Consider the following 23,862-nt stretch of genomic DNA (forward strand, 5'->3'; position numbering starts at 1 on the left):
TTTTAAATGCAATGTGCATTTCTTAATTTACATGAATATTTTTCACAGTGTTTAAACATTTTTATAAATGCCATGTAGTTTTTTTAACGCATGTACATATTTTGAATTGCACAAACAATATTATTTGAAAATAATACATGAACAATTTTTTCTGATCCACGAATTTTTCAAATAAAACGAATAGGTGTTATTATGAATATTTAAAAACTATTTGTGTTATTATTATGCAAACATTTTTATAATTCATAAGTATTATTTTAGAATAATACATGAAAATTATTTGAAATTATCTTATTAATGGCATTATAATTTGCATACTATCTACAAATTTCTGAAAAATAAACAAGTGCAAAATGGGTCGCCGGACCACAGCCCATTTCTGTTCCATGAGCGCTTCCGTTTTTGTACATTAATCTTAGTTACTCTTAATAGCTGTCTACAGATGTGTGGCGCAGTTTGTGTGACCTGTATTGTACTAGCATTAGGTCGGGGTTCGAGATCTGGCAGTTAAACTTTTTGTCCCATCGATTGTGACTTTTTGTCCCATCGATTGTTGATTTTTATTGCATAGAAGAAGAAGAAGAAGAAGAAGAAGAAGGGGTTTTGTGCAAAAATGCGTCTATGTGTCATTGACAGTGGGCTCATGCCATGCTGGCATCGACGAATACGCTCGCATACAGAGAGAGTGACTGTATTTAAACAGTCTCGCAAATTTAGTGACCACAAACACGTATTTTGCAATTTTGTGCATCAAAGTAACTCTCGCGTGCAAGTTCTAAGACCTATGTTATATTTACCTCAATTTTATACCCCTAAAAAGAACGGCCCACTTCTCCCACTCCCCTCTCTGATTCTAATCAGGGGCGGAGAGGACGAGGCGTGCGACGATGCGAGGGGCGGTTCACCATGGTGTCGGCGTCGGCTCAGCGTCGTGATGCTCGTCGGCGTGGTGACCGGCGCGTGGGCTCGGCATCTATGCCGGTTGGCCGAGCCGTGTGCAGAGGCGTCGGTACTGCCTGGCGGTAGGGCTTCTTCATGATGCGCAGGCATCCCCTCCCATCACGGCGGTCCCAAGCACATCTTTCTCCCCTCCCCCGCCGCTACCTTCCGGCCAGCAAGAGCACCGCCGTGCTAGGTACCCTGTGCTTCCGCCAGGTATAGTGCGACCCCCCGCTGCCGACGCCACTGCAGGTTCTGCCTCCAACCTTCGCGAGCAAGCAATCGTGTTTCCCTCTCAGCCGCGTACTCCTCAACAGCGCCCCTCCAGTTCTTCCCTGACCCCAACGCTGATTTCAGTCTGCTTTAAAAAAAACACCGATTTCAGTCTCGTACATGCCTGGAAGCTACTTGGGCTGCACAGTCGTCTAATCCATTATAGGTCAGTATGTATGGTTATATACACAGTCGGTACTCTTATATCTAGTTTTGTAATTATTCTTGTTCCATTTGTTGATTGAAATGTCCCTAGCTGCCTGCATAAATTTTCCTCAAAGCACATCATTTGGTGCTCGCTAATGGAAAATTGTCCCAGTTTGTGACTTTGTGCCCATCAGCTGTTTGTGTAAATTCCTAGATCAAAATCATTTATGTGATACTATTACATTTTAGCTGGAGATGAATCATGCTTCAAAAGCAATACACTATACACTGACGTGATATAAAATTGTAGGTATTTATTTACTTAGAAGGGGAAGATAAAATAGGAAGTGGGTTATGGTACTCCATTCCATTAGTAATTTTCTCTGAGGAAGGTACTGAAATCAGTTTAATATATAACATTCGAGAGTATGCATCGAATTCTTTTAATCATCTCAAGTTTTTGAATTCAGCAAATGCACACCAGGGGAGGAACTGTACCTGGTATTACATGACACTCTTCCTCAGTTATGATGTAATAAGGAGGCATCTACCCATCAACACTTTAATAAAATGAAAACTTCTGAATAGATAATGTGAAGAACAGTAGATTGTGGCGGTCGCACATAAAAGAGTCATATAGTGGCAAGACAGATTACATAATTTAAGTAATGGATAATAGTTAGTTTGCTCTTTTAATACAGCAGTTCCATTGATGACCTAATAGTATAACCAGGCAGTAAAGATAAAGCTGTAAGGAACAGTTCATACTTCACGTGTTTCCCTTTTTAATCGAGCTCTGCGTTTCAAGTTTACAACTCAGATTTTGATGTAATTTTCACAGGGTTAAAAATAATGGTGTCCTCCATAAGACTAGAAGATGTGTGTAATAAGGTTGTACAACCATCAACTTTTGGGCTATTCTGAATTTCTGATTTTTAATAAATTTGCGACCTTTTTTATTTTCAGATTGTGTTAATGTTTTCAAAGTTAAGCTCTGTGTATTTGATTTTGATTTTGATTTTGTCCCCAAATTTAGGTGAAGCTCTACATTAGAATGATGATTCTTGAAAGAATTTTTTTGGAATTCATATACTGTTCCTGCACATTTTCTTTAGAACAGGATAATACATTTCTTGACACCTAGCTGATGCCATCATAGGTTCATTCTAGTTTCCGCTTTTGTTCCTTCGAATTGGCTACCTATCTGATGGTCAAGTCTTTACACGCTATTACAAAGGCGGCTCAAGATGGTGTCAAGTCTCCCAATCTATATCGGTCGTTTGAGGGAGTGAGACGGTGCTGTTGATCCCTGTTGTCGCTATAGTGAGTTGTGTCTATCATCGCTTGCAAATCCTAATTCCTTTGAAGTGCTGATTGCCAAACCAAATTATTTCAGTGCACACTTTCGTTATTTTGATACCAATGCCAAGTAGGAGCCGCATAAATAGCTTGTCTGCCAGTTTATTTAGCAACCTATTTTGACAGTTTGGCAATAAAGACCGGAATAAATTAGCTGTTTACGTACAGCCTTAGAAGTTGATCAACTCATTAAATTCTGATTAGTTGTGCTCAAGTCCTGAATGAGATGATTCTTTCGCCTTTCAATCAACTGTTCGGTTCATATGAATATCTCTGTTGCAATAGTCAGTTTCAGCATTCATTATTCTATTTCTGGAACAGATCTCTGCTTCAAATGCTTCTGCATTTAAAGATGTCCAGTTACAACATTTTGAGGACTATCATTGGAAGTTGTTTTATGATGTACGTGCAAGGAGAAAACAGTAGCAAATAATTCTTGCGGAGGGAAGAATTTCCGATGGAGACCATGCCGCTGGGTAGTGCACCCACCAAAGAGATTTCCCCACCAAAATAATGTGGCTGAAGAGGAGGCGAACTCTGTCCTCAACGAACTGATGTAGCTCGGCAAATCTGATAAAAAAATTGCTTTCTTGTTGATGATGGTAATCATGTTCCTAGAAATCTATTATGTTAGTCATTCTTCCCTGTTGGTTCATCTGTACAAGTTTATACCCAGATGCATATGGACCTCCATTCACTCTCTCTCTCTCTCTCTCTCTCTCTCTCTCTCTCTCTCCCTCCCTCTCTCTCTCTCTAAGTATTAAAAGGTCAGCTCATGTCCTCTCCCCTAAAAAAATATTGTAGGGTCCAATAATGTAAATGGGCATAGAATGTAATAGAAATATATGATAGTTTAGCTTGGGAAAATTGAATTGAATCAACATTATACGTGGATATGAGAAACTCCAATTGCCATAGTTGACAAAAAACTAAGATATGGACATCTGAGCATCGTAAGTGTCTCAGTGCTAGGGTCTTTGAAGTGCGAATACCGCGTGAAACAAAGTGTGAAGCAGAGTAATGCTCCCCTACATCAACAAAGTAACATAAACGTATTTATATGCTGCTCTGCAGTATCAATTTCATACGAACCGAAGGAGTAACATTGTAGCGGTGCTCGCTGGAGTTTCAGCAGCTATACATGGCTCCTAGTGTTCCTTACATTTATCCCTAAAAAGGTTTTCCTTCTATTTACATTGGGAACGCAAGAGCTGTCGCCTCCAAAGTCCCAGAAGGCACGCTTCTTAGCTGTAGACGTACGTGACCTTTTTTTAGAGGGTCACGTAGGTGACTTATTTTATTGCCGTAAAATTACGCCAGTCTTTTCTTATGTCTGTCATCCCGTTGGTTTATTGCCACTACGCCATAACTACCTCGCATGTGTGTTGTAAATTTACATTACAAGACCTTTTTCTTACTATGGTTTTGATGCGGCACTCGTTCCTCCACTCCGGACTTAATTTTACCTCACAACTATTTTTGTCTCACGTTCGTTGTGGTGGACTGGTTGTTGCACATTTGGGTGGGGTGAGGAATAACTATTTCTCACCTAGGGTGACGAATAGCGCGACCCAGGTCGTGCTATTCTGGGTGAGGAATAGTTATTCTTCACCCCCTCTCTATTTTGACATCAAGGCACCGTAATTTTACGTTTCGTAAATTTTGTCTTATTTCATATATAAAAAGAGAACGTAAGAAAATATATATTGTCCGTAAAAAAAATTTATGTTATGTAAAATTATGAATGTAAAAATATAGTGTAAAACATATATAAAATGTGATTTTTCTGGTCTTATAACCTATATTTTTGCTTTTTTATACCAAATTTTACATATTGAATCAATGTGCATCTAACTATTTATATTCTAAACATAATTTATTTAGGAAGCGATCATAAGATTACCTCGGGTGAATAATAACTTATTCTGCACCCTGGGTGATGAAATATTATGTAAAATATAGTAACACAGTATGTAAAATATAGTAATTTTCGTAAAAATGAAGTAAATTATAAACTTAGGTAGTGAAAATTATATTTTTCTAATTACTATATTTTATACATCGTTTTACTACATTTTGTATATAGCATTACTAAGGGATGTAAAATAAACTATTCTACACTCACGTTTAGAATAGCGTTACCATATATATATATATATATATATATATATTTTTCATCACCCAGGGTTACTATTCATCACCCAGGGTGCAGAATAAGTTATTCTGCACCCGATGTAATCTTACGATCATTTCATAATTAAATTACGTTTGAAATTCAAATATTTACATTCATATTGATTCACTACGTAAAAATTGACATAAAAAATAAAAATATAGGTCATAAGATAAGAAAATTTGCAGTTTATGTGTATTTTAGACTATATTGTTACGTTTGTAATTTTATATAACATAAAATATTTTTTACGGCGATTATATATTTTCTTACGGTCCCTTTTTACGTCGGAAATAAGACAAAACTTACGGAACGTAAAATTAAGGTGCATTGATGGTAAAATAGAGGGAGGTGAAGAATAACTATTTCTTACCCAGGGTGACGAACAGTGTTGCTATTCATCACCTAGGGTGCAGAATAAGTTATTTTTCACTCGAGGTAATCTTACGATCATTTCATAATTAAATTATGTTTGGAATTCAAATAGTTACATTTATATTGATTCACTACGTAAAATTTGACATAAGAAAATAAAAATAGAGGTCATAAGACAAGAAAATTTGCAGTTTATGTGTATTTTAGACTATGTTTTTACGTTTGTAATTTACATAACATAAAATATTTTTTACGATGATTATATATTTTCTTACTGTCTCTTTTTGCATCGGAAATAAGACAAAACTTACGAAACGTAAAATTACGGTGCATTGATGATAAAATAGAGGGGGGTGAAGAATAACTATTCCTCACCCAGAGTGACGAATAGCGCGATCCTATTTCGCGCTATTCATCACCCTGGGTGAGGAATAGTTATTCTTCACCCCCTCTATTTTACCATCAGTGCACCGTAATTTTACGTTCTGTAAGTTTTGTCTTATTTCCGACGCAAAAAGAGACCGTAAGAAAATATATAATCACCGTAAAAAATATTTTATATTATGTAAAACTACAAACATAAAAACATAGTCTAAAATACACATAAACTGCAAATTTTCTTATCTTATGACCTATATTTTTATTTTCTTATGTCAATTTTTACGTAGTGAATCAATAGAAATGTAACTATTTGAATTCGAAATGTAATTTAATTATGAAATGATCGCAAGATTACTTAGGATGAAGAATAACTTATTCTACACCCTGGGTGATGAATAGTATATATATATATATATATATATATATATATATATATATATATATATATATATATATAAAGTCTATTAGTAACCCTGGGTGAAGAATAAGTAATTCTTCACCCGGGTCGAAACGCTCCCCTCCGACGCACCTGGTCGCACCACTCCTTTCCCCGGCCAATGTATTTCATTTTCCATTTTTATTTATGTTGCTTACGGTTTTTTTGGGACCAAACCCACTCCCCGCAGTTTCTGGACCTATTCTAACTGCAAACGGGGCAAGCGATGGGAGGTTTCGACGGCGAGCGGTAGCTGCATGCGGCATTGGCGCGGCCCCGTTTTCCGGCGGCGGGGTCGAGGCGGGCAGTGCTGAGGGAGGCTTCGTGGCTGGTGGTGGCCTCCTCGGCCGGCCGCCCCGCGGGAGGCTTCGCGGCGTGGTTGCGGGTAACCTCGACGACGTTGATCACTATGGATAGCTCGACAAGTTCACCGAGCAGGCATTTTTACCTCCGCCATGTTGTGTTTCTCTCTCGTCCTGACTGACGGAGGCAGGGGTTCGACCGCTCGGTGATCTCGGTGTGCATAGAGGAGGGCTGTGTGTCGCGGCGGCAGCCAACAGGAGATGCAGCGGCTCGACCTCCTCTGTGACCTCATCTCCAGTTGAAATTGACAAGGCTGCCTCCCAGAACTCGCGCCGGCTGGAATCAATTGCGGCCTAGGTAACTCAGCGCCACTAGAGCTTCAGGTGCCTCACAAGTCACAAGGTTAGGAAATTTTATTTACTTGTGTCGGCCCAACCTAGCTACAGATCCCGTCAATTTTCCTCTAGCACTAGAGCTTCAGGTGCCTCACAAGTCACAAGTCACTAGAGCTTCAGGTGATTCTCGTGACTGTAGGAGCATTCTTAGTTGTGAAATATGACCATTGCTTCAAACTCTCCATTTCATGCATTTAACTATTCGATCCAATTATTTAATATTCTTTAATATGGTGGATCAGAATAGGATAAAGCTATGATGATTGTGTGATTGATTTTTACCTGAAGTTGTGAATGATGGCTTACTTGTAGGAGCTTGTCTTGGTTAATTCAATTAGTCTACATAACTGAAAGAAATTGAAAGGAGGCCAATCAAATTCTTTGTTCTGTCATGGTATTCTGAAAACCAACTTGCAGCTTGGTATTGTAAGGGAAAGGAGAGTACGCATTTGCTACTGGTCTTGTTTGCTTTTGTAGTAAGAAGTTACAACTTTTTTATGTTGTTACTTTTTTTGGGTTTCAAGCGAATCATTGTTTTCAAATTCAGTGTCAACTATATTTTCATGGGAGGCCCATCTGAAGTGCTTACCTCATAGAACAAGCCTCCGAGGCAGAGTCCAATTTTGTGTTTGAGCCCTCAGAGCTCAATTTCTACAACTTCAACACATATTCATGTATAAGCAGAATTGTGTTCTTTAATCCACTTCACATGGTGCTCACTAACTGTTTGAATGCACCAAGGAGCTGATAAACTGCAGATTTTTAGTGTTTTTTCCATTTATGTTGCTTATGTAGCTCAAGCCTAAATTCTGCAAGCTTTTAGTAGTTAAGGCTGTCTTACTATTTTCATTTGGCTTTATTTGTTTCAGAAATCAAAAGTTCTATCATCAAATTTTAGTCGACGAGGTAAATCCTGCTAGCCACGTGTGTCATGGCGGCGGCGGCTGGCCGCCACCATTCCCATTTCATCTTCGCTCTGCAAGGTAATAGAAGGAGGGCTCTAATGGATGCTTGCCACCCCCACCTTCATGACTGCTCCAGATCCATTCAAGGTGGTCATCATTGTCAAATCGTCCAGCAAGCTCAGTACCGTCCTACTCTCCCTAAAATGCATAGTTGCAGAAACAACATCTATTGCGCACCAAAAAGGATAATTGCCCATGTGTAAAATGAGATTTATATATCAAAAGTTTTTGTCTGTTGATATTTTGGCGGTTCTCTTCCCTTATGCACTGCTGCTGGAAGTGATGAGAGAATTTGTGCATACAGTTGTGGTCATTAGTAAATATATCATTCGAGTTGAAAGGTTGGAGCGTATGCATTAACATTTTCAAGTGGATACTTTGGTACTTGATTTTATAATCAATTGAAATCCGAATATCACGTTGCATTGTGATATTTCTAACTGAAAATTTTCACTACTAGTTATGCATATTTTGGTGGAATTTCTAACACTGTTGTTCTTTCAAGCATATAATGTTCTTTAGAAATTTAATAGTTCATACTGGAATCCTTTTGAATGTATAGTTTTATTATGTTTTCAAAATTTTAAGCAGATAATAGATGAACATGTTATTTTTGCATCACCATGCTTTGTATCTAGTTTTACAACATCACCATGTATAGTCTGTGTTTGTGTTTGTTCTAGATTGTCTACTGCACAGCCAGGTGATTACGTCTCGTATATCTCTTATGAAATAGAAAGTCTCTGATCACCAAATCCGTATAGGTCATAGTGAGACATTTCTCAGAAATACTACTCCGGTATGCGGCACAGTTTGGTACTTCTATGTACACTGACTCACTGACCCGTAGGGTTTTCTTTATTTTGAAGTACTACATGCATGCAAGAATAAATAAAATGTGGTCGTCTCCGTAGACTTTTGAGCTGTTCCAATTTGTATTAGATCTGCAATATTTATGTAAGTTCAGTTTTTGTTATTTTTTTAATTCAGGTTGGGAGAGTATTAATATTGATAGTAGTTGTGGTTCTGGTTGGAGTAATTTATCATACCACCTCATTTAAGGATATCTGTGTCTGGCTCAATCAAGTTTCATATCATTTCTTTCAGGCTTACAAGCTCAGCGGTTCGTAGAAATCTGCACTTTTTAGTTAAGTGGTTAGTGTTTAGATATTCTTGTGATAGATCATCAAGACATTCTGGCTTTTCTTGATTAAATGTTCTGTTTTCTGTAATTGAAGATTCACAATGGATGATTGAGAATGATAAAGCTAAGCCGGATACAAGTGTGGAAGTACAAAGGCAGGATGCTCTTGTTGTTGGTCCTGCAGTTACAATTGTTGGCATGTTTGTAAGATGCAAAATGAGATCTCCGCCATGAATTTTTGAGACCTCCACCCTCGTCCCACCAGCGAATTGGTGCAATGGTGGGCTGGCATGCCAAAATTTTAGAGCCCGTCCAAACAAGATGTGACACTTCAGTAGACTCCAATAGTTCGGCTCAGAAGGTGAGGGATTTAATCTGAGCAGCCCTTATGAACATGACCATCTTTGCCTGAATCAGAATGGTGCCATGTTTTGGCAAGCCAAGTCCTTCCTAGTGCTCAACTTTAGTTCGTTAAAATAGTTATTATCGATTTTAATCCACTCAGGAAGAATGTGGGCATGCGTCTGAAGAGTAATAACACGAATGACACAAAGCAGCGATGCTAATGCTGAATAGATCCTTTTTTCGCGTCTAAACCTGACGGACAATGCAACCTATCCAAAAAAATGATGCCGTAACTTTACATCGCAGTCTCACTTTTCTTACTGTGCTTTTTGGGCGCATGGACAGATTGTCTTGGCCATAATCTTACTTCATAGCCAACCAAATCTTACCTCACCTCCCTTCTCTCGTTATGATGTTTCCACAGATTCTGTAGAGGATAATCTTACCTCACAAGCCTTCTATTTTCTACGTGGATGCATGCTGGCTTACTCACTGCGTGGTGGGTTGGGGTAAGGAATAAGAATTCCTTACCCAAGATGACGAATAGCGCGACCATATATATATATATATATATATATATATATATATATATATATATATATATATATATATATATATATATATATATATATATATGGTATATATATACATGCTAAAGTGAGCCTGAGCGCATAATCGTTTATCCTGCGCGCTGGCCAGGCTGCGCGCATTGCTGCCACAGGAAGTTAGCCATACTGCCTTCCGCCTATTGAAAGCATCGTAACGGTAGAAAAAAGGTTACTACACATGCCTTTGCTTGGAATAACTACCTTTTTTTTTCTTGTGATGATAGTAAAATCATCAGAGAATATAGTAACCAAGTTAATCTGGTTACTGCTGCACCTGTAGCTTCTCTGTCTGTCACATAATTATGGTGTATAGTGATAAGCTATGGAAAAATAGTAACAATATTAATTGGGTTACTGCTCACGCATCATTTTTCATTTTTTATCTTTCAAGTGTACTTTACAACGAAAAGAGCAAAGTAGTAATTTGTTACTACATATCAGCGTGTTTTTTGCTAGGTTTAACAAATGCCACGAGCCATCTCTATTATTTGGTAACCATCCTTTTTACTCCTAACAATTTGAGAGCAAATCATATGTAGTAATTCATTGCCACATATAACATGGTTTTACTAGGAGTACGAGCCGAGGGATTCATTGCTTTCTAATCACATGTAGTAATTCATTACCATCTATTCTATCCCTATTACTGCTAACAATTTGAGAGCAAAACACATGTAGTAATTCATTACTACATGTAAGCAACATGAGCCGACAGATTCATTGCTTGGCAAAGCACATGTAGTAATTCATTACCATCTATATGGCTCTATTACTGTCAATGATTAAAGAGCTTAGAATAGAGACGTCGCGGACCACATATGGTAACCAAATTAAATACTTTACTTTTTTCTTCACAGAGTTTTACGCTCAGTTAATTAGCGGTGGAGAGGCTCCTACGCGACGTGCCTACCTAATTAGGACCGGAGTGTACGCAAAGGCATTCTGCGCGCACGCACACAATAGCGCCACCGTATATATACATATATATATATATAGTGTATAAAGTGTATAATACAAGATACAATGACATGTACAGAGGCTACGTATAATACTGGCTAACACAGACGATTTGGGCATGTCTGAAAACTCTGACACAATCCCTCAGAAAAGGATAACCTATGCCGCATCTACATCCGGGTTAGCATATGCCAATGAATGTGATCCTATCCTATACCATTATTCTAAGATACCGTGACCGAATTTCAGGCACATTCAGATGAAAGCGTGCTTGATAAAACCCCAGGCAATTAACAGGAGCAGATATAAGCAACACATTCAAAATGTGACAAGTCTGCCTATATCCCGCTGAAAGCATAAAGCAAGTCTTAAAACTACAGCCAACAGGATATACAAACTTCGGTTGACTAGCCAAACATGAAGCCGGGTGTAGGATGCTTCTCGGATCCCATGGCTTACTTACATCGACCTCTGAAACTCAAACCCAACTTATCTAGCTAGTCTTCTACGGCGCAAAGTTAGAAAAAGAAGGAGAAGAAGAAGACTGATGTTATGCAAACCCAGACAAGCTCTACACACTAGATTCTGAAGGACTGCCAGATTACAGCGGTTCTTACGGCTCCCCTCCTCGACTACACACTAGCCTACAGGTCAGCGGTCTCTGAAGCAGCACGAGAAAGGAAGCTAGCAGGTCAACCAAGCACAGGTCTGGTCCATCATCGGTTTACAATAGAGCGAATTATATGTACAAAGCAGGTCGACCGGTGGAATGCCGATGCCAATTGACTCCTCGATCCTCACCAGGGGCCGGTCAACGTTCTTCGCAAGCACTGCCGCTTCTTCCGTCCGAACTGATCCTTCATCTCAGGGGCCTGCTGTCAGTCAGTGGAAATTAACATCTCAAGTTCTATGAAATAGACTATTACTGTGTGGGGCCATAGGACGACTCCTTGTGAGAAAAGATCGATATGTCATAAACTGATTCACATATGAAGATAGACAAGCTTTAATTTCATACATTTCATTCTTTATGTGATAGTTTGCATGAAATGGAACTTAAACCATGTAATTTAAATAAATATCTAAATACTCTTAGTAAATATGATGGCTGTGTGCATCGCTTGATGCAGAGGCCGGGGGTTATCCTCTTTTGCGGAAAAAAAAACTCCTAGTAAATTTCACCTTTTAGAACGTAGATGTGATACTGAATGAATCTGTGATGAGGAATACCTCATTTAATTTTCTATTTCTAATTTAACAAAACATCTTTGCATTATTCTGCAATTTACACGATTAAAGAATTTGTAACAAGCTGAAGGCCCCTGTCAGGACCCCACCGACTTTGACACCACACATGTGTCAGGTCAAAAAACTTGTAAAATAATTTTGAGAATTCAGTTAAATCTCAGAAAAATAATGTCACCTGTTCTAACTCTGAATTTAGTAATTTTAACCTATTTGTAGAATGTCATTCTAAAGATCAACTTAGTGCTAACCCATTTGTGAAGTCATCGAAAAACATTGACATAGAAAGTACAGCTTATACTTGAGCAATTTCTTGGATTCACCATACAGAAAGGGGATATGCAGTTACTGATGTTATAAAAGCATGCTTAGTGCTGCAGCGTCTAACTCAGCATCCATTGGAAAATGGAAAAGGCATGCTTAGTACTGCCGCAACTAACTCAGCCATCCATTTTGTCGAAAAAACTCAGCCATCCATAAGAAAATGGAAAAGGCATGTTTTTTTTTTGGAAAAGGCATGCTTAGTACCGCGATGTCTAACTCAGCCATCCATAAGAAAATGGAATGTACTAAACAATAGGCTAAATTGTTGGTCTATACATAGAAATAGGAAAGTTTGGGATCGACGAGAGACAATCAATTACCTCTCTTTTCTGCATTTCCAGTATCTCTGCCTGCACCATGATGAAAAGAAACGATTAGTGCCACGTTCACAATACAAGAGCTATTGATCTTGTTTTAAGTATGGTATTATAGTCCTATGGACGGAGATTTTGGTAGACATCAACAATATCTGATATAAGCTAGGAGAATAGGATCACTAAGTCACAACAACATGAATTGTGAGCATGATATCCTGCTTTTTGGTACTGCGACATGTATATAAAAGAGTGCCCCGTTATGCACGAACATATGCTACATTGCACGACCATATGCTACATTCTTGAGGTAACCGAAAACATATGGGGTGAAATTAGATGCAACACTTCTGAATACGAGACTACAGCCATCACCCTAAAATTTGATTAGGGAAGTTACTGCAACAACCTATTATTGTGAGACTGACAGGGGTTCAAAGAATATCAAAGGTTAATGCAAAAGAGACTGAATATACCACACTTGGGTTCAAAGAATGGAATGTTTCTGACAAACAGGTTTTACCAAGATAAAAAAGGAACAGGTCACGGTGAATGCTCCACAACACTCTGATGCCAACATGGACAAAACAAGCAAAATAGCTACCAGTGGGGTCTACAGGCTGAAACTATCCACTTCAGAGTGTATGCTATAAATCCTCCTTTACACAAAATGCAGTGAAGTAGCAGATTTAGCATGTCCAATGGCAGGGTTTGTAGAAAAGTTACCTGTTTCCTCACCAGTTCCTGGTTCAGGTCCTTGAGCTTCTGAACTTCAGCTTCCAACTCCATTGTATAAGCCTGTGCAGATAAGGAAATTGAATTGTTACTACCAAAACAGGAAACTCCAGCAGGCACAAGGAACACGAGGAGCAGTGACTCAGCTTTCAGAATGAACTACTGAAATGGAATTTCCATATATGATCATATCTCCAGCTCAACATGGCTTCAAGAGTAAGTAAGAATGCATAAATTGTGTAGAAGATGCTAAAAATACCTGCTTGCGGGCGCGGGACCTAGCGGCGGACTCCCTGTTCTTGATCATCCTCCTCTGCCTCCTCTCCACCACCTTCTCCACGCCGCCGCCAGTCCTCCTCCCCCTCACAATCCCCTCGAACGAGTACGGCATTGGTTCGGACGGCGATGACAGATCCTCGCTCCCCTTGCTGCCAGAATCAACCGGGTTGACCGCAGTTTGCACAACCAGAGGGGCGCCTCCCATACCAACTGCCCTCGGCATGAGCCCATTGCCCATGGCCAGATCCCCCATGGCGACCGGCGCGAACCCCAGCGCCGCCGCACCGGCGTCGTTGGCGCTCGGGAAGTTCCCGTAGAAGGAAGGGCCTTTAGGGACAACAGGGACCGGCCGCGGCTGCATGGGCGGGGGCGGCACTGCAGGAGCGGTGGGGATCTCTCGCACCACGCCGGCTTTGACCAGGAACTCCTCCAGGGTCATCTCCCCGAGCGTCGCCTGCCGATGGGGCTGCGGCTCGGCACCCTCCGGCCCCACCGGAAGCGGGTCATCGCGCACGAGGTTGCGCCACACCTCGTCGACCGTCTTGGCGCTGAGGGTGCGGGGCAGCGTGAGCGAGCCCTGGCCCTGCAGCGACGTGGGCGGCGGGCCGGCGCCCGCGCCCGCGCCCGAGGCGGAGGCAGCCATGGCCTGGCTCTCCTCGGCGGTCCAGATGCTCCGGAGCAGCTCGTCCATGTTCATGGAGCTGAAGTCCTTCCCGAGGTCGCTGCCTCCCACGCCGGCGCCCCCGCCGAGCGTGCTCTGGAACTCCTCGAACGTGAGGGAGTAGATGGACCCCTGCCTCGTCAGCGGCGCCCCCTCCGCCGGCCTGCGCTCCGAGGACGACCCGCCGTTGCTGCTCCTGAAGTCCATGATCCCCTCCGTCCCTCCCCACCTGTCCTCCTTGAGCATCAAACGGACACGGACACCAGGAGAGAATTCGCCTCAGGCCGCAGCGGGTCACATGCGTTTCCTGGAAAGGCCAGAGGCAGATGAGACAGACAGAGAGGGAGGGAGAGAGAGAGTGGTGGCCTGGTGGGTGAGAGGCGAGGCGAGGCGAGGAGGGTGGCGAGAGTGAGACCTGGCGACGACGGCGACGACGAGTTTGTTGCGGTGTGGGTGTGAAATGTGGGTAGCGCACAGCGCAGAGGATCCTGGTGAGGTCTGGCCGTCGTGGGCAGCGCAGTGGGGCGGGAGGGGGGCGCTCCTCCCTCCTCCGCCCCGGTGGTTAATACTACGTGGCGTGCTCCGGGGGCCTCGAGGGGGACCTGTGGGCCAACCAGCGGGCAACGCGTGGAGGCGCTGGCTCCGTCAGTTGCTGCGATGGCGGCTTCCGGACAAAAATATCCCCGAGGCCAGGGCGGCTCTGCACTCGTGGGGCCCCGCGCCCAGCCTCCCGCTGTTGGTGGTGGTTGGTGTCTCCCTTCACCGTGGTCCGACCTGCCGGGTTGGGTACAGCAAAATTGCAGGGGGTTTTGTTCTTTACAAAAATGTGAATGTTTTGTTTTCTACTAGAACATCAATGTTTCTCTTCCAAAGAAGAGAACATCAATATTTCAGATGAAAAACCTTGGAGTAGTTTAACTAATAACCAAACTAAAAACCTATTTTGCCATTTTACAAGTCAGTAAATGGAAGCAGTGAATGGAATAAGAATAAAATGTTGTTGTCGGTGAACACTTGCGCATCGCTATCGACCGATCTAGTCCACTTAATGCACAACTTTTGTCAAATCCGTTGTGTACAATCTTCATTCTCTTTTCTACATGCGACAAACGGCCGAAAAAAAGATGTAGAAAACACTTGCGGAGACCCAAGTAACGACTCTTCCTAGGGTTTATGCCGCACAATGGAGTCACCATGGTTCACGCATGGGGCTGCCGGTTTTGCGTGGTTGGTGATGCAACCCTTCATCACAACTTTGCGTAAGGGAACCGCTAGCTCGACGAGGAAAACGTGGCCGCTCTATCTATTTCTTCTTCGGTAGTTGAGTGACGCATGTCCTCTTGAACGTTTTGAAGAACGACTAGATAGACACGTCTTCAATGAGGCAACATTGATATGTCGTGAGGTACGTGTCATCTCTATCTCTTGAAATATTAGCGAGCAAACCGCTAACGTAAGTGTGTCTAGGGATTAGTCTCACGCGGACACTATGGGTCAATTCTACCTTCGGTTCACAACAAACTGACGTTTTGGTCATTGGCAAGGTCTTCCAATGTGACCTTGACCACCAAATTGTACTATAATATTTGAACATTTTGAAGAACGATCGGATGGACACATCTCCAATGCAGCAACATTGAATTGACGTGAGGTAACTGCCATCTCTATCTCTTGCAATACTGGCGAGCAAACACTAATGTAAATGTGTCTAAGGCCTAGTCTCATGCGGACGCTAGGGGGTCATCTCTATCTGTAGGTCATGAAACTGACGTTTTGGATATTGCCGCGGTCTATCGATGTGACCTTGACCACCAAATTACACTATATATTTGGACGTTTCGAAGAACGACTAGATAGACACGTCTTCAATGAGACAACATTGAATTGTTGTGAGGTACGTGTCATCTCTATCTCTTGCAATACTAGCAAGAAAACCGCTAACGTAAGTCTGTCTGGAGATTAGTCTCACACGGACGCTAGGGGGTCAATTCTGTCTTCAGTTCACAAGAAACTGACGTTTTGGTTATTGGCAACATATTCCAATGTGACCTTGACCACCAAATTGTAATATAATATTTGAACGTTTCGAAGAACAACCGGATAGACACATCTCCAATGCGGCAACATTGAATTGTCGTGAGGTATCTGCCGGCTCTATCTCTTGTAATACTGGCGAGCAGACACTAAATGTGCCTAGGGCTTAGTCTCATGCGGACGCTAGGGAGTCCTTTCTACCTTTGGGTCACAAGAAACTGGCATTTTGGACATTGGCGCGGTCTGTTGATGTGACCTTGACCACCAAATTGCGCTATAATATTTGGACGTTTCAAAGAACGACTGGATAGACACATCTCTAATGAGACAACATTGAATTGCCGTGAGGTACGTGCCATCTCTATATCTTGCAAGACTAGCAAGCAAACCGCTAATTTTAGTCTTCTAGGGATTAGTCTCATGTGGATGCTAGGGAGTTCTTTCTACCCCCGGTTTACAAGAAACTGGCATTTTGGACATTGCAATGCGACCTTGACCACCAAATCGTACTATAATATTTGAATGTTTCGAAGAATGATCGAATAGACACATCTCTAATGGGGCAACACTGAATTGTCGTGAGGTAACTGGTATCTCTATCTCTTGCAATACTGGCGAGCAAACCACTAACGTATCTGTGTCCAGAGCTTAGTCTCATGAAGATGCTAGGGGGTCCTTTCTACCTCTGGATCACAATAAACTAACGTTTAGGACATTGGCATGGTATTTTGACGTGACCTTGACCACCATATTGTGTTATAATATTTGAATGTTTCAAAGAGCGACTACACAGACACATATCCAATGAGGTAAAATTGAATTGTAGTGAGGTACGGGGCACCTCTATCTCTTGTGATACTAGCGAGCAAACACTACTAGGGAGCATAGGTTTAGAGGCTAGCAGTAGCGTGGGGCCTGCGCTACAGCTAACTCTTCGCAGTAGCGCAGGTGCATCTCCACGCTACTGCTAAGTCAGTTATCAATAGCGTGGGATTGCACCCGCGCTACCGCTAAGTACTAGCAGCGTGTGCCTTTACCCCGTGCTACTACTATTCATCTGTATTTTATTTCTTTTGCTTTATACTATATTTATACACCGTTATACAAATTTTGATACAATAGAAATTAAGAGATTGTTATATCATTATGATCATGATGAGTTATTATATCGGTGGATGAAAGAAACGTGGATTAGATTTAATTGGATGGATCCAAAGTGATCAAGTTTGGATTAGTAGGATCGTCCTACTAATCCAGACCTGATCAATTTCGATCCATCCACTTGAATCTAATCCATTTTTCTTCAACCCAATGATATAATAACTCATCATGATCATAATAACAACTCATCATCATAATAACAAGTCCTCCTCATTGAGGGAGTCCTGGATTAGGGGGTCTCTGGACAGCCGGACTATATCCTTTGGCCGGACTGTTGGGCTATGAAGATACAAGATTGAAGACTTCGTTCCGTGTCCGAATGGGACTCTACTTGGCGTGGAAGGCAAGCTAGGCAATACGGATATGTATATCTCCTTCTTTGTAACCGACCTTGTGTAACCCTAGCCCCCTTCGGTGTCTATATAAACCGGAGGGTTTTAGTCCGTAGGACAACATACAATCATACCATAGGCTAGCTTCTAGGGTTTAGCCTCTCCGATCTCGTGGTAGATCAACTCTTGTACTATTCGTATTATCAAGAATAATCAAGCAGGACGTAGGGTTTTACCTCCATCAAGAGGGCCCGAACCTGGGTAAAACATCATGTCCCCTGCCTCCTGTTACCATCCGCCTTAGACGCACAGTTCGGGACCCCCTACTCGAGATCCGCCGGTTTTGACACCGACATTGGTGCTTTCATTGAGAGTTCCTCTGTGTCGTCGCCGTTAGGCTTGATGGCTCCTTCGATCATCGATAGCGATGCAGTTCAGGGTGAGACTTTTCTCCCCGGACAGATCTTTGTATTCGGCGGCTTCGCACTGCGGTCCAACTCGCTTGGCCATCTGGAGCAGATCGAGAGTTACGCCCCTGGCCATCAGGTCAGGTTTGGAAGCTTAAACTACACGGCCGATATCCGCGGAGACTTGATCTTCGACGGATTCGAGCCCCTGCTTAGTGCGCCATGCGGTCACGATGAGCATGATTTAGCTCTGCCATCAGACAGTGTCCAGGAGATCGCGCCAGCAACCGCTCTGACTCTCAATTCAGAACCAGTTGCGCCATCCATGGACGGGTGGATAGACCCCACCACGGAGGCCGCACCCTCAGCGGCGATCGAGCCGAATATCGACCTTACCCTTCACGAGAGCCGTGATGCCACATTGCCAGATCCTTCCCCGGCCACGGACTCCGAACCGCCTGCGCCCGTGCCTATCGAATCCGACTGGGTGCCGATCATGGAGTTTACCTCCGCGGATATCTTTCAGCACTCGCCCTTCGGAGACATACTGAACTGACTAAGGTCTCTCTCCTTGTGAGGAGAGTCCTGGCCGAATTATGTCCGGCAGGATTGGGGTGCGGATGACGAAGAAATTCGCCGCCCACCCACCACCCACTTAGTAGCCATTGTCGATGATTTGACCGACATGCTCGACCTCGACTCCAAAGACATCGACGGTATGGACGACGATGCAGGAGACGAATAGGAACCACTGCCCACAGGGCACTGGACGCACACTTCATCATATGATGTATACATGGTGGACACACCCAAAGAAAACGACGACGAGGAACGGAAGGACGCAACGAAGGGTGGTTCCCTCGAGAAGCAGTCAAAGCGGCGGCGTAAGCACCGCTCCATACCCCGCCTCGACAGAAACAACGATCATATAGACCCAGCGATAGAGCAGGGTGAACCATTGCCCGACCAGGGCAACACGGAGAATCAAACCGAACAACCCGACTCCGTCGAAGATAACAGTCCGGACGACATCACACCGGACAGGCGCCCGGAGCAACAGAATGCCCATCAAGGGCTTGTTGCCACTGCGAGGAGTCTGAAAAAGCAGAAGCAAAGGCTCAGGGCTGCACAAGACACACTCAGAATCAGATGGAGTGGAGTACTCAACACTGCAGCAAAGTACAGTGGTAATCGCCACACCAAGAGCTACCCGAAGCGAAAGTTGCTACCCGAATTCGACGAGGAGGCCTTAGATCCCCCACAATTAGAAAACAAAACGGCCATTCGGTCGGATAGACGACCTCGTGGCCAATATAGAGCGGCAAACGACGCCACACATAAGCCAGTACGCGATCCATGCAAGGGCTCGCATCAAAAGGACGGCACAACCAGATCCATATACGGGCCACGCAAGCGCGCTCCAGTATGCAATACAACACAACAAACATCCGAACACCACGGTACACCCAAATACAGGGGTGCCGCACACCCTCTATGTTTCACCGATGAGGTGCTGGACCATGAATTTCCAAAGGGATTCAAACCCGTAAACATAGAGGCGTAAGACGGAACAACAAACCCTGGGGTCTGGATTGAGGACTATATCCTCCATATCCACATGGCTCGAGGAGACGATCTCCATGCCATCAAGTACTTACCCCTCAAGCTCAAAGGGCCAGCTCGGCACTGGCTTAAAAGCCTCCCCCAAAACTCCATGGGAAGCTGGGAAGAGCTCGAAGACGCCTTTCGGGCAAATTTTCAAGGGACCTATGTCCGACCACCAGATGCAGACAATTTAAGTCATATAACTCAACAGCCCGGAGAGTCAGCCCGAAAGCTTTGGAACAGGTTCCTCACTAAGAAGAACCAAATAGTAGACTGTCCGGACGTCGAAGCCTTAGCAGCTTTCAAGCACAGCGTTCAAGACGAATGGCTCGCCAGACACCTCGGCGAAGAAAAGCCGAGAACAATGGCAGCATTAACAAGCCTCATGACCCGCTTTTGCGCAGGTGAGGACAGCTGGTTAGCCCGATGCAGCACCAGCGACCCAAGTACATCCGAAGTCAGGGACGGAAACGGGAAATCACGACGCAGCAAAAACAAGCGCCGGAATAAAGAAGACAACCCAAAGAGCACGGCGGTAAACGTCGGATTCAGAAGCTCCCGGCCAGGTCAGCAAAAGCCGCCCTCCAAAGGCAACAAAGACGAACTGTCCAGCCTAAACAAGATTCTGGACCAAATATGTCAGATCCATAGTACCCCCGACAAACCTGCAAATCATACCCATAGAGAATGTTGGGTCTTCAAGCAGTCCGACAAGCTCAATGCCGAACATAAGGGGCAGGATACACCAAGCGAAAACGAGGACAAGCCTCGCAAGCAAAGCACTAGGGAACAGAAGAAATTCCCACTATAAGTCAAAACAGTCAACGTGTTACACGTAATAAAGGGGAGAAACAAAGCGGCACTCCCAGAGACACATGCCCTAGGGCCTATCACCGCGGAATTCTGCCACTGGCCGTCCCAACCGATCACTTTTGACCAACGGGATTACTCAGCAAGTGTCCGGCGTGCAGGATGGGCTGCCTTGGTACTAGACCCAATAATTGACGGATACCACTTCACACGAGTTCTGATGGACGACGGCAGCAGTTTAAACCTGATATATCAGGACACAGTATGCAACATGGGGATAGACCTAGCAAAAATTAGCCATAGCAATACTACCTTTAAAGGAGTAACGCCAGGCCCAGAAGCCCATTGCACGGGCTCCCTGCTACTAGAGGTTATATTTGGCTTTCCCGATAACTTCCGCAGCGAAAAGTTAACCTTCCACATCGCTTCGTTCCAAAGTGGCTATCAAGCTCTACTCGGACGCGAAGCTTTCGCTCACTTTAACGCAATACCGCTTTACGCTTCTCCTATGCTTAAGATGCCCGGTCCACGTGGCATCATTACGGTAAATGGAAATATTGAGCACTCCTTGCGCGCGGAAGACCGTGCGGCTGCCTTGGCAGCCGCACGCTAAACGGCCTCACCAACTGAAGCATCTGACAGGTCATTAAGACCACGGACGCGGTTAGACGAGTCCGGCACAGTTATATGTAATTGATACAGGTTTGATGGCTATACCCCCATTACAATACAAGGGGCTCAACACGCGTAAACAAGTGGCAATTAGGCTCAACTTTACTCATCTTGAACTGTACATATTTTCTTTAGTACAACCTACCTTTTTGCACGACAACCTTTCAACTAAGTTCCTCTCTTTTACAGATGACTATCATGCTACACCCATCCAGGATACGGCACAACGGAGACACATGCGCAGACGTGCAGCAAGGACCCGTTCCAAGGATTCTTTTTAGATTAAGACCCTGTGTAAACCTTTTTTACTGTCTCTTGTTGATACACATCCCCCGGATTCTCAGTACAATTGAGAAGGATGCTGACGTATTGGCATGTGGCCATGTCAGAATATTGCACGTACCTGGATACCAGGGGCTTATTACAAAGGGCACTGTTCAGGCCCGGTTTACACCATAAAGACCGAATACCTTAGGGAGTGTTCGACGTTGCGAGTTTGGCCTTATATGCATCAGCTCCGAATCATGTCTTTGGTCAAATGTTGGGTTTGCCCGGCTCCTGTGTTTTGCTGCCTTACGTTCCGCTCTATCGGCTAAGGCAACACCAGGAGAACTACTGTGATTTTGCCCTGGTTCATCCGGACGAGCACCTCAGTAGAGAAAGCCGAAAATTGACTGTCGTGATATAGCGTGAGACTGGTCAACCACTCGATGACCTACCGGAATCTTCGGGATTCCTCCGCCTTAACGAAGGGCCGTTTCTCGGCCAGGCATGTACGCACCCCGAATTCGGATGAGTGCGGAGCCACCAGGGGCTATATAGTAGCCCCACTGTCAAACTCCTCTGGCTAAGTGAAAGTGTTAAAGCATTATAGTCCGGTTGCCTAGTTCGCTGCACTATCACCTCCTTAATGGACCAAGACGTTGGATCAAGTGTGAACATGCGTCTTCTGTGAACACCCCCACATTATATGCGTGGGGGTTGAAGCCGACGACTGCAATCTTTCAGGTTATATACATATATACATAAACGGCCGCACAGGAGGCATCATAATACTTTCGGGCAAAAGTATAAATACAGCCTTGATAAACTTAATAAAACATTGTTTTTACAATGGAAATACATGTCATTCAAACATAATATTCTTCAAGGACTGGGCCTCTATCGAACGAGCGCCTTCAAGAACTTCTTCAAAATAGTGCTCGGCAGCCACTCGGCCTATGGCCGAACCCTGCACCGCGATAGTGGTGGCATCCATCTCCGCCCAGTATGTTTTGACACGGGCAAGGGCCATCCGCGAGCCTTCTATGCATGCCGACCTCTTCATCGCATTAATGCGCGGCACCGCACCAAGGAACTGCTGCACCAAACTAAAATAGTTGTTCGGCTTTGGCCTTTCCGGCCATAGATGATCCACAATAGACCTCATGGCGAGTCCGGACAATCTATTCAGCTCGACCCATTCGGCAAGACGATCAGTCAATGGAAGCGGACGCTCTGGAACATTAAATTGTGACCAGAATAGGTTGTCCACTTCACGATCTGTTTGATCTCGGAAGTATTCGGCCGCATCGACAGCACTTGCTGCCAAGTCCAGATATGCGTCCGCCGAACTCCACAGCCGGTCCAGAGGGGCATACTGAGGATCTCCAAACTTCCTCCGCAGCATGAAGGGTTTCCCAGCCGCGATATCCCCGGCTTGACGCAGCTCCTCCTTCTTCGCTCTCATCGCAGAGCGGGTGTCTTTGGTCGCCATCATGGCCTTTTCCAGGTCCGTCGCCTTCACCCGGTTTTCTTCTTCAAGAAGCTGGCAACAGTCGGCAGTGCCTTTTAACTTTACAGCCATCTTGGCCATTTTCTCTCTGCTCTCGCAATGCGCGGCCTTTTCGGCTCTTAACTCTTCGGCCGCCTTTAAAGCGGCCGCATTACTACTCCTTGCTTGCTCCTTGGCTCGGGTAAGCTCCGCCCGAAGGGTCTCCACAGTGGCAGCTCCATCTGTAGTCACAAAATATTAAAGATACTGGCATCATGCTGCTCTTATCATGTGACGATCACCAGAAAAATCACTCACCCTGTGCCTCGTCAAGCCGCTTGTTGACAAGCACAATGTCGGCATCTGCCGCATCCAGTTGCCGCTTTAGTTCGGCAAACCCATCAGTCTGGCTAACCACCGGAGCTTCAACCACCTGCACATAAAGGCGGTCTGGTTATTACCTGGGAATACGATCCTATGTTTTCCGCTGTTCTCGACGACAACCAGAGTCTCAGGGGCTACTATCTACACATGGCACACCTTAAAATGTGCGGTACTGTCAAAATGTACATCATTTCACGTACCTCAAAACCCGTCAGTAGACTCATAAAGGCTTCATGCAACCCGCTTTCGGTGGACGAAATCCTTTCAACCACTGTACCCATCAACGTATGGTGCTATTCTGAGATAGTTGCTCGCTCTAGTAGATCCCTCAGTACGTCCGACCGCA

At 44.0% G+C, this 23,862-nt stretch overlaps 1 protein-coding gene and 2 long non-coding RNA genes across 4 annotated transcripts; 2 read left to right on the forward strand and 1 right to left on the reverse strand.

Annotated features, from left to right (window-relative positions):
- The first annotated feature begins 828 nt into the window (after positions 1 to 828).
- Positions 829 to 3,411, forward strand: LOC147971810 (uncharacterized). The gene is made up of 2 exons (XR_015604848.1): positions 829 to 2,682; positions 3,040 to 3,411. It is a non-coding gene; the product is annotated as an uncharacterized LOC147971810 (long non-coding RNA).
- A 2,886-nt stretch (positions 3,412 to 6,297) lies between these two features.
- On the forward strand, positions 6,298 to 9,450 carry LOC125539174 (uncharacterized). The gene is made up of 5 exons (XR_007296722.2): positions 6,298 to 6,468; positions 6,577 to 6,788; positions 7,651 to 8,703; positions 8,854 to 8,901; positions 8,985 to 9,450. It is a non-coding gene; the product is annotated as an uncharacterized LOC125539174 (long non-coding RNA).
- Positions 9,451 to 11,124: 1,674 nt separating this feature from the next.
- Positions 11,125 to 14,926, reverse strand: LOC147971811 (bZIP transcription factor TRAB1-like). 2 transcript variants are annotated; one of them, XM_087526353.1, is made up of 5 exons: positions 14,774 to 14,926; positions 13,678 to 14,665; positions 13,410 to 13,481; positions 12,690 to 12,719; positions 11,125 to 11,675 (listed from the first exon to the last, which is right to left on the reverse strand). In XM_087526353.1, exons 2-5 carry the CDS (start codon positions 14,602 to 14,604, stop codon positions 11,598 to 11,600), a joined length of 1,107 nt encoding a protein of 368 aa, XP_087382479.1. In that variant the 5' UTR covers positions 14,605 to 14,665; positions 14,774 to 14,926; the 3' UTR covers positions 11,125 to 11,597. The 2 variants fall into 2 exon arrangements, with proteins under 2 accessions (XP_087382479.1, XP_087382480.1); XM_087526354.1 differs by having other exon boundaries at positions 11,125 to 11,672; positions 13,678 to 14,906.
- Between the last annotated feature and the right edge of the window lie 8,936 nt (positions 14,927 to 23,862).

The sequence above is a fragment of the Triticum urartu genome, chromosome 5A, assembly GCF_056163025.1.
Source record: "Triticum urartu cultivar PI428250 chromosome 5A, HENAU_Tu73, whole genome shotgun sequence".
Lineage (NCBI taxonomy): Eukaryota > Viridiplantae > Streptophyta > Magnoliopsida > Poales > Poaceae > Triticum > Triticum urartu.

Excerpts from the sequence above, each read along its gene's own strand:
- LOC147971811 (XM_087526353.1), bottom strand. The coding sequence starts at position 14,604 with ATGCTCAAGGAGGACAGGTGGGGAGGGACGGAGGGGATCATGGACTTC. Across the intron at positions 13,482-13,677 it reads GGTCCCGCGCCCGCAAGCAG|GCTTATACAATGGAGTTGGA; the intron begins GTATTTTTAGCA and ends TTATCTGCACAG. Across the intron at positions 11,676-12,689 it reads TGGAAATGCAGAAAAGAGAG|CAGGCCCCTGAGATGAAGGA; the intron begins GTAATTGATTGT and ends ACTGACTGACAG.